Source organism: Eufriesea mexicana, unplaced genomic scaffold (genome assembly GCF_001483705.2).
Source record: "Eufriesea mexicana isolate 0111107269 unplaced genomic scaffold, ASM148370v2 scaffold3377, whole genome shotgun sequence".
In the NCBI taxonomy this organism is placed as follows: domain Eukaryota; kingdom Metazoa; phylum Arthropoda; class Insecta; order Hymenoptera; family Apidae; genus Eufriesea; species Eufriesea mexicana.
In genome coordinates this window covers 888,299-899,713 of record NW_016911411.1, presented here as the reverse complement: position 1 = coordinate 899,713, position 11,415 = coordinate 888,299, and the positions used below count along the sequence as shown (strand labels likewise).

Sequence of the window (11,415 nt, the reverse complement as noted above, 5' to 3'; positions counted from 1 at the left end):
CGGTTCAGCCGTAATTTACGCTACTTATAATTCTACGTGATACATTGTTCCAAGCTAGGAAGCTTTCACGTGCTCATCGCGTGGAAAACTGCGCGGCTGTACATCCGCTTATCGCTGCTGCAATTATCCCAGGTCGGCTGCAGTCCGCCTGTTCGCATCGAAAATTCATTTCTGCCGTCACTCGAGACGCTCTTAAGCCGTCCACTGTCTTCGCTCGGATTTTCCGCGCCATTTTCTCGTGATCCGCTTCGAAAATGCCGGTAGTGGGCTGAATAGAGCGCGAGCAAGCGGCTTTTCACCGTAACACGCGCGAAAAACGATCCGGGGATAATTTATTGAAGGGAATAAGCTGGAACGATGATTCCACTCGACGCAGATTTTCATGACAATTTTCGGGATGTCGATGATAATTTGCTTCGATGAAAATTGTGCACGTGTAGGAAAAAATTTGTGAAAGGAATCTTCGAAAAGCTTGGCAATCACTTTTGTAGATAAGGTAATTTTGTAATTTTTTGGTAAATAATTTTCCATTTTTAAATTCATCAAAGTTACACGTGCAATAAGTTTTAAAAGTTTCGGTAATGATACCTTAAATTGTTAAAAATGACGAGCATATAAAAATTGCTAAAAGAATTTCCTTTAATTTCTAATAACAATTTTCAGGCTCTTTTTGGAAATAGTAGACACGTAAGAAATTTGCAAAACGTCATAAATCGTCGAATTTTTTGAGAATAATACTTCGGGAAAATAATTTGGCTCTAATTTCTTAATTCGTCGAAGGAAGCACGATAATTTTTGCCAATAATCTCACGAGAGACTCTACATGGCTCGACAATAATTTTCTAAATTTATTCTAAGTGATAGAGGTGTAAAAGATGCGCGGGGGAAAAGAAATTCCGCGGGTTAGAAGCTTCCAGGAATTTTAATAAAAAGTTTACGATACGTTCACTCGGGGAAGTAGAAAGATCCTTTGCAGAGCAACGACGAAATGAATTTTTCACCGTTTAGTCCAGCGAATTCAAGGTTAATTCGAGACCGAATTTTTCCCGACCCAAACCTAACCTCAATCGCGTCCAATATGGCGTCAAATAGATCACGAGTCACGTGATAGCCCAGAGTGCTCTTTATTTCTTCATTTATTTGGGACTGAGTTCATTTCGTTAAAAGAATATTCTTCAGTGTTCGAAGCAAAGTTAAATCGAGACAACAATGACAAAGACAACGCCATAAGACACATCGAAATTTCCATGAACGTGGAAACAAAGCAACAATGAAGTTTGCGCGCGTGACAGATCAACAGTATTGTTTACGAAGCCCATAATCGCGTATCTGACCCTAACGCGCGATAAACTGTATTTTCCTCGTTCCACCGGGGCCTGATAAATCGCTGGAACCGTAGGGGAAGCTCGATCTAGCCTAATCACGACGCGTCTTGATAACAGCTCCCCGCTGCACCGGCCAGGCGTTCATTTTGCCCGTGCCCAGTTCGGAACTGACCTCTCTAATTTTCCACGATCACACCTCGGAGGAAAATGAAATTCTGATTAGCTACGAAATTACTCCACGCCGGAAGTGACTTCACGGGGACCTGTTCTGACCTTCCTCCTACTTCCAATTGGGACGGCTATTCATCCAAATTAATATCTCCTTAAATTACACGCTTTGCTTCAGCAGTGCTGAAAGTTTCCTGCTCGCCTGTCTAATTACAGTGCTTTATTCACTACTATACGAAATATACTGAATAGTTACTGGTACTTTTGGTAAATTAATCGAATATTAGTATGGGTAAATTGGGAAACTAATTTTTAGATAGTAAACTTTGCATAGTTTCTAACGAAATTAAGTATTAGCGTGTTGGTATAATTAGTAATTTTAGCTAATTAAATATAAGTATTAGGAAACTTGCAAATTAATTATGCTTGGTAAACCTAATATGCACGGTGTAAATTAAATGTTGTATTACTAACAATAGGAATTAGTATTTTTGGTGAAGGAATTAAACATTACTATATGCCTGTAATTAGTAGGTTAATTAAGTATAGGCATTAGCAAATTAGCAAATTTGGAAATTAATTATACTCGACAGATTTGTTTAGTATACCTGGTATAATATAAATATTAATATACTTAAAAATACGAATAAAGTATTAGTATATTAATTACTTATACTGGTTAATTTAATATATCTGGTGCAATATAAATATCGGTAGATTTTCCTGCTTGTTTCTCAGGCTCGAAGTTTAAAGGGGACGACGTGAGGGAAATGACGCTATTCGAAAAAATCTTTTCATAGCACTGCACCGTTTCGCAGGCTATTGTTTAAAGCGGCTTGTAATGAACTTTAAACATTGTCTAGCGCGCCCGCGCGCGCGGAAGTGGGACAATGACGACGGCTGACCATTGATAATGATCCAAAGAACTCGCAGGCTAATCATTGTCCATCACCGTCCATCTAACCCCGTCTAACAATGGGACCGTGACAAGTGGAGGAAGTCTCCTAGATCATTGATTTCACTGCTCCGTGTCACGCCTTTCTAAACACCCCTTTATCAAATTATCATGGAAGCTCACAAAAGAAAGTCATCAGATCAGATTGCCAGCTGTGACTTTATAGTAAAAATAATACAAAAATATGTCAATCACCGTATATAAAATTCCTTAATTGACTAACTCGTTTGTCAACTCTATTAACCCTTTGCACTCGAGAGGCCCTTCAGTCATTTAGTAATCATTTAATAAAATTTCGAAGATCGATATTAATTAATATGTCAAATTTAAGATAATATAACGGTGTGCAAGATATCGAAATAATTCTACGTGTCAATTATTATACTATTTCTTATTTACTGCTCAAGAAAATGTCGTCAATTTTATAACAAAATATCTTCGAACTTCTACTCTTCTTTAGTCAAAGAATCATCGAGAGCAAAGGGATTTTTTGATGAAATGAAAAGTCGAAATTTATTTCGAATATAAAAAGTTCAGTATAAATCGTGTATTAAAATTTGAGAAAATTTTGGAAGCGAGGATAATGATTTTAGTCTGTGAATGGTTCGATTAAAAATTCAAGAAATAAACGAAGAATAAATGAAGAGAACGTACGAGATAAAAAGGGAGAAATGTGACAGGGGTCGAGCAATTAACGATCCAAGGATCTCGCAGATCGAGGATCTAATAGGACATAACTCGAGATAAAGAAGGGAAAAAGATATCCTAAGGTTACGAGGATCCTAAGCCTGCTACTCCTAATGTTTACTGTTTACTTTTATTTTTTTTTTATTTTTGGGAAGAAAATCACCGGTTTCGAGATCTCAGAAGTCTTCGACTTGGATCGAAAGCGAACCTCTCTTCGCGTGTCCTCTGAGACCCGACCCATTTCTTCGTGCCATTCCATTTTCCAGATGGGACTTTGAAAAATTCATTGAAAAGTTGACGATGCGTTTCTCCTTCTCTCTTTTCTACCACGTGTCTCATTTTTTCTTCTTTTAACAGATCATTTACTCTCCTAGGTAGAGAAATTCGTACCATTTTCATTTTCCAGATTTCTTCCCTCGAAGTAATTGCGAGTGATCCTCTGGCTCGTGAAGTCTCGTCGAGAGACGCGAGAAGAATGTCGGTAGAAATTTTGAGAGATTTCTAGAAAGCGTATACCGACGATGGCTACACCTTATCACGACAGGTGCCATATTTCTTCTATCAGAAATATTCGAGGAGAAATATATTTCTCCCACTGAACTGGTGCTTTATACCAGAGTGCACAGGATTCTTTCAAAATTTCTCTTCTAAAATACTGGATGCTTTTTCATATTTAAAATACATTTTTATTTGTGGTTTCGCGATGGTAATAGAAACTCTTTGAATATTTATTCGGGTAACCTAAAAATCGTATTTCTCGTTTAATTTTTATCACAGGGAAAGGAAAATTAAATTGCGCGATAAATTGGCAGAAATTTGTTCCTCAGATGCAGAAATATTATAATAGTGGCAGCTGGATTCGTTATACCAGTTTTGTTCGTTGCTTAAGAATTATTAATTGTACGAGACATGGTTGTTATTCCAAGGTAAGTGTCTCAAGGGTCGTAAATTATTCGTTTCATTTTCGATATTACTGCCTGATAAGTGTAGTGGTTTGTACAGTGTTTTACGATCAGCAGGGATGAAGATAGTGGACACGCAACGCTGATGGCTCGTGGAGAAACGAAACACGCTAAAAAAGCTTTTTTCCGCGATGCATCGTCTCTGACGATTGTCAGGAAACGCACGTAAGTCCATGATGCTAAGAGAACAATAATAAGCTAAATGTCAGGGATAAATCCCCCTGTAAAACTCAAGCAAGAATAGTCAATGGAAACTCGACAGTTTTGTTACTAACAGGAATTCCTTTTCATTCAAAAATCGGAAGAAATTAAAATCTCGTTGAATTAATACAATTTCGCGTCACATATTCTCCAAAATTTGTAAAAATTGGAAAAAGAAATATTAAATTTATAATGAAAGACAAGATCTGTATATTTCTACCACTATATTGCTATATAGATCAGTGCATTTTTGTTAAAAAAGTTGCTTTTAAAATTCCAAAAAGGGTCAATAAAAATATTAAAAGAGGAATAGTGTCTCTTTAAATTTGCTGAATTATTGCAAAAATATTGTTATTTAATATTCGGAATGCTTAGGATTAGATAAAAGAATTCAACATAAAAATACAATACGTTATTTAATTTAAAAAATCGTATCTTTTTTTAGACATTTAGGAGTGTGAAAAAGTGGGTGATAAAATTTGAGAAAATGGAAGGTTAGAGCGATAAAAATGTTGAGATAAAAACAGTAGTCATAGAGCGAAATATTCGTACGTTAGATCAGATATTATGTATTAGTTGTTTACTGCTCTTTTTGGTGTTCTTTCCGAAGCATCGCCGATCAGTTTCAAAGTTCACGCGGTGATCTCAACCGATTTAAGCTGCTCGGATCGGGGAAAAAATCGCGAGTTTACGGGGTCAAAGATAATCGCGCGAATCGATTCTGCTATCTGCGCTGCTTTGGAAATCGCAATTACGCCGGCCGGCTTCCATATCTGTGTTCACAATACGCGAATCGCTCAAAAATCTGCGTTTATTTGTCAATTCACTTGACCAAAAGAAGCTACTGCAATCTTCCCAAGCAAAAATTCAATATTTGACAATTTCACTGCCTTTCACCAGCTCGTGTCAACAGATTTCCTCATTCCTTGCACCGAATTTAAAACTCGAAGTTTGAAAATTAAAAATGAATTTAGAACTTCGTAATATAAAACATTTCTCTATAAATAATGCTATTAAATTTTCTATAAACGTATATTATTCACACCAGGTAGATGGGTACCAAATTAATCGCAATAGATAAAAGAGAAATCGATAAATAGAGTAGCCGAAATTAATCAGAATAAACTAGTTGAATAAGAGTGACGTCCAAAAAGAGAATGAAAACGAATAACCGGTACAAATTAGAGTACAGGAAGAAGCTGCGCGCCATCTGCCAAAGCCATAGACGCAGAATACTCTAGTAGCCATTAGCAGAGCACACCGAGGTCCACTGTGACGCCACTCCATGAATAGTCTCTGAGGCTAAACTAGACCAAACATGACAAAAGACAAACACCAGCCATTAGAACGGACCGAGAGCTCGCGAGAACTCGAAGAAAATGCAGCGAGCCGTAAACCCGACCAAGAAAAAGGCTACCTCGGTAGCATGCAGGGCCTAGAAAGGCCATAGAGGCTTCACGGGTATCCGTCAACGATAATGGCCCAACGCGATAATGGGGGAACGACGATGTAATTCGCCGCTAACTATGGTTAATCTCTTCGAATCCCATCGTTCGACATTAATCTCCGATTTCGACATCCGTCGCTCGGGTTTAATCTCTTCATCCTTGACACGCCGGCTAACCTCTCGTCACCGAGAACCGCGCCGAGTCTCCAGGCTCGTTGACCCGCTCTATCGTTCGGGTTTCGCCGTGTCGTGCCGTTGAAGTTCGCGTGAAACTAACCCGCGATAGAGCATCGAGTATACACACGCAGGACGGTTCGTCGAACCGAGAACACCGTCGAAAAGAAGCGGCCACCCCAGTTGGCTAACCTGGCCTCGATACACGAGCCCCCACGAAAACTTTTATGCGAGATACGTATCTGCGAGGGTGGAACTTATTTACCTGGTCCACACAGAATTCCTGGGAGACTGCAAAGGGGTAGTTCCATGCATTTTAGAGGCGGCCGAGACACGCTGAACAAACTTCCAACGAAGCTTGTTGCCGCGAGAGAGCGCCTCCCACGCCATTGTGCCTGGTCGATGCTGCTCCCGCGTAAATTCAATTTATCAGCCCGTTAAAAATATTTCGTCGCCATTTTCCTACTCGTATTTACTATTTCTATCGTTCCCCGATTTCTCTCTTCTTTATCTTTCATTTCCGTTGCCTTTTTACTTATTTACATTTCTTTTCCTTTTTTAATAACGTTGGGGTTGGGGAAAAATACTTCCTTTCTTAATTTTTCTTTTGTTTACCTTTCTTAACGAGTTTGGGGTAAGAGAAAAATACTTTATTTCCTTCTTTATTTTCTTACATTTTCATTCGTTTATTTTCTCTTGTATTTTTGTTATTTTGGGGTTAAAGATGGATGCTTTTCCTTCCTTGTTTCGTTTCTTATTTTTTCTTTCTGTTTATGATTTTGGGGTGAGAGATAAATACTTCTTCTTTTCTACTTTATCTCTTTTAAAATTTTCGTTTATTTATTTGATTTGTGGAGATCTTTTTACGATATTAGCTTTGAAGGAAAGTCTCGTCATAATGTAACGAATTTTAAGGTAGAGTATCGGTGTTACGTCGAGGGTTACACACGGTGTGGCGACTTGAAAAATTGATGCATCGTGATGGGGTACGAGCGTTGTTTATCGCGCTGTTAAGAGAAGAAAGAGAAACATTTTGTCTGTCCATGGGTGATTTTAAAACTGGAAAAGTAGCGTTGGAGGGGAGGTGTTCAATACTTATTGTTTACTCTGTTGAGATTTATGAAGGTAAATTAGTACCAGGATTGAGAAAAATTTGAATTTAGAAATTTAATAGGAATATTCTACCGATACTTCAATAATTCATGTTCGTTTATAATTAATGCACTATAGAATTTTCGACTACGTGACGGACGCATTTATTTAATAAATATATATAATTTATTTGAAGTTTATTTTGTTAATAAATAAATACATGTATATACTTGCATAGTATAACTATTGTTATACTGTATAATATATGTATGATATAATACACTATTATTATACTATATTATTATATATAAAAGTATATAATTTATGCAAATGAATGCACGAGATTGTACAAGAAGTATGCAAATTTTAATAATCTGTGCTGTACGAATTCACCGTAAATAATAATAATATAATTATTAAACTTTCTCTACGAAAGTTCAATTTAACGAAACGTCCGTCATTCGCCCAACTTTCTCCACCCCCTCGTTTAATTATTAAACGAAAAAAAGAAAAACTCGTTGCTTTAACAATGCATACTATAGCGATAACAATTAATACCCGCGCGCATTAAAATTTAATTCTGTCAAATTTCAGCGACACCCTCGTCTTTCCAGATTAAACACTCTGTCACTCGAACAGCCTCTCCCACGAGCCCTTCATTTGCTTGTTAAATTAAGAGGACGTGATATATTCCAGGAAAACTTTTCTGCCCGAGAAAGCGACTGAAATCTCCTTTCGAGAGAGCAGACAAATTTAATCGAAACGAAAAAAGAGGGAACGAGAAACGGCGATAAAATACGCGTCTTCGCATGCAATTTTGCAATATTGCACAAGTAACCATGCCCATTACATTTTTCTCGTTAATCTAATCTAATCCACATGTCTTTCCTCCTGATTGGATTAAGACGACGCGAAAATGAAATTCATCTTTGCGATCGAGATTAGGTCGATAAGGAAGATACATAAATACCACGTGACTCATAGAATTATCCATGTTTCCGGGAAATTAGTAGGTTCGAGGACACTCGAAATTCCATTAGATTCCCCGATGTTTACATTTTGTCAATGAACAAACGAACACGATAAGTATCTTCGAGTTGGATAAGTGTTGGGAGAATTTTCGCGAATTGTTTCGCAATCCAGATAAGCCTATTATCGAACACTGTCGTTCTTATCTGTTTCTAATAAGGGGCGAAGAATTCAAAACGATTCCCAGAATGTTTTTTAAATCTCTTCTGTGATCGGTCACCTTATCGTCAGAAAGAAATGGCAATTAAAAAATTTTCTGCCATAATCGACGGATTTTTCTTTCGAAATGGTAAATGAGAATTATGTTAATTAGCACGTAGAATTATTTTATTTCGTTATTCGCGTCGTTTGAAAGTTTAACGAGTTAATTAACATCGATGTTTAGAATTTGATTAAATGGCGACTGGAGGTCGCCTCTCGAGTGCAAAGGGTTAAAATGACATCGATATCTGCAGCGCGTGAAAAAAAGAAGCGTCGATCACTTTTTATCTGCTTACGTTTACACGCCTTTTATCGCTTTTCGAAAATAAAAACGCACGAGATCTATGGAATATTCAAGAGTTCGATATCACCCGCAATTCCGCCACATTTGCTCGCGATTTACAAATCATTTGCGCTATATCACACTCCTCTTTCGATACAATAATCATCTCCATCCTTTTTCTTAAAATAAACCTGTATTTACAGTATTTCACTCATTTTGTTATTCGACGAGGATTTTAATTCGCTTCCAGAAAATTATTATTTCTCTAAATTCGTTGATCGATGTGGAAATTGTTAAAGGACCAATGCTGGTCTGAATTTTTCAGCACGAGCCTGACGAAGGAGTTCCTAACGGAAGAAAGTGACTCGAGCGGTAACGAAGACGTGTGCGTCTTTTTCTTAAATTTTCTTTTCCAAGGAAACTCATTTTTATGGCAAAAAAGGGCCACTGCCATCCCCTTCCCCCCGAGACCCCGAAAGAAGCCCGGGGAAACTTTCGTCAACGCGAGCGTGCCATTTATCTCCTAATTCCTCGTCCCACGGAAAGCCATTTTTGCGATGAGAGAAAATGCCGGTCGTTCGTTTCCACGTTCCTCGGAGGCCTTATATTTCTCTTCGATGAAATTACGTCACTAATTCAACGTCTCCCTTCTAACGAGCAGTGAAAAATTATTCATCCGTTCGACGACTGACTCCCCGAATTTATGCATATTCACGCCATTCTTTCGGATGAGAGTGTCCCTTCGAAATTTTTTCTCACCCAAGTTAGCATTGTTCGTCCATTTTCGCACGAAATTGGTTTGGACGGTAATTTTAATCGAATACGCCTTAGATCCACGAATTCTTTTTTAATTTAAATGCTTCGGGATTCGGGGACGTGCTTGGATTTTAATTTCCTTTAAGGTCTGTCGATTATCAGGTCTGTTATCTTCGCTGAAATTTCTTTGTACAGTGAAACGTATCGTTTAAGATCGATTATAATAATAATAAGAACGGATAATTTCGAAGCGCGTTGAACGTAGAGATTTTGATGTAGAGATAGGTTATGTCAGTTAGCCGAGGACGGAACTGCGCCTGCGCGGGATAACGGAAAATTATATAAAAATCGTCTTGCAGCCTTGCATTGTATGATTTTGCAATGAGATACAATCTGTTTCGTAATTTCTTCTAAAATGTATTTTGATATTAGATCGTATCTCTCTGCTCTTCTCTAACAAAAGAAAATCAGTCTCTGAAGATGTCCTTTGTCTAGCAGGCACTTTGCTATAGTATATTTAGTTATGTGACACGAAAAATATCGTCTAATGCGTAGAATTCTTCTACTTCTTATTTCCAACGAAAGAAAGTCCGTAGTAGAAGACGTTCCCTAATTTTCAGTGATCTTCATACACGTTTCCTGGATTGCACGTGCTTCGCTATAGTGTAATTTACCATGGAAGATGGAGAACGTTGTCTAATGTATCGCTGTATATCATACTTCTACTTCTTCCTAACAAAAGAAAGCCTGTCCCGGAAGATGTTCTTCAACTCCCAAGAAACTTTAACTCGCAAACACTTGTTGGATTATGCGTACTTTGCTACAGTGTATTACGCTATGGTACACGAAAGAGGTTGTTCAACGTAATTTTATGTAACATCCTTCCGCTGCTTCCTCCTAACAAAACAGTCTGTTCCCGAAGATGCATTCCATCCTTTAGTAATCCTCGTGGACATTTATTGGGATACACGTATACACCTCATGCTACAGTGCATTATAGCGGTATACGGTGTGTTAATTTTCAATGATCCTCGCTGATGTTTGTCGAACTGAACCTATTTTGCTACAGTGTACTTCGTCCTGTGACACGAACGAAATTCATCGATCTTTTGCCTATTCTTGCTGACAAAGGAACTTCTATATCTAGAACTGTATAACGATCTCGCAGGCACTTGTTAGATTACGCGAAATTTGCTATAGTATACTTCGCTGTGGAGGAAAAATGTAGAAATGAAATGCTACGCGTGTACTCTCTCGATCAAAATTAATATCCATCTCTGGATCTACACTCTAACTTTCGGCGATTCTCACAGACACTTATTGGATCACGCGAAATTTGCTATAGTATATTTCGCCATAGAGGAAAAATATCGTCAAAACGAGGTGCTACGTCGCTACGTGAGTACTCTCCCGATCAAAAGTAATATCTATCTCTGGATCTAGACTCTAACACAGACACTTATTGCATCACGCGTAATTTGCTGTAGTATAGTTCGCTATGTAAGAAGAATATTGTCAAACGCTACGTATTTTCTCAATTTAAATAAAAATCTATCTCTGTGAACTATACTCTATCCTCCAAGAATCTTCACTTACAAACACTTACTGGACCCAGCTATACTCCTTCACACGCGAACAGAAAAGTTTCGTCTATAGCTCCTAGCCATCCGTTCAAATTTGCCAGCGTGCCTATCCAGAGGCACCGTGCGTTACGGTGGAAACGCGGCTTAAGACGGTACTGGAGGTACTTACTGGCAGATTCGGCGACGGCGAGGATGAGCAGAAGGCAGGCTAGGGTCGTCCCCGTGAGTCGAGGTGGATGCCCCATGACGTGCCCGTAGGAATGAAAGTCTCTGGTATGGTAGCACTGTCGCACAATATCAGCTGGGACACGATGCGGCCACGAGTGAACACCACAAAAGCACCGATGCTTTTCTTCGTGCGTGCTTTTATGCTCTCGCGACTCCCCTCCCGCGCCCGCCACTTGTCCCACCGGCTGCTGGACATTGGCATACGGTTCGTGTGTACTCTATTCATCACGCTGACACTGAGATAACGAGATCTCGAGGCGGGTCGCATAAGGTAGCAGACGAGTGAACGTCGGACAGAGCTGTCGGTTTCACAATCGTTCACCT

At 38.6% G+C, this 11,415-nt stretch overlaps 1 protein-coding gene across 1 annotated transcript in view; it reads right to left on the bottom strand.

Moving 5' to 3' along the window:
• The window catches only part of apolpp (retinoid- and fatty-acid binding glycoprotein apolipophorin), a 41,205-nt gene extending 30,016 nt beyond the window's left edge, over positions 1-11,189 (bottom strand). Inside the window, exon 1 of the mRNA XM_017904811.1 lies at positions 11,033-11,189. Within this exon, the coding sequence (XP_017760300.1) occupies positions 11,033-11,108 (76 nt within the window). The 5' untranslated portion in view covers positions 11,109-11,189. The remainder of the gene's footprint in view (positions 1-11,032) is intronic.
• Positions 11,190-11,415: the final 226 nt, after the last annotated feature.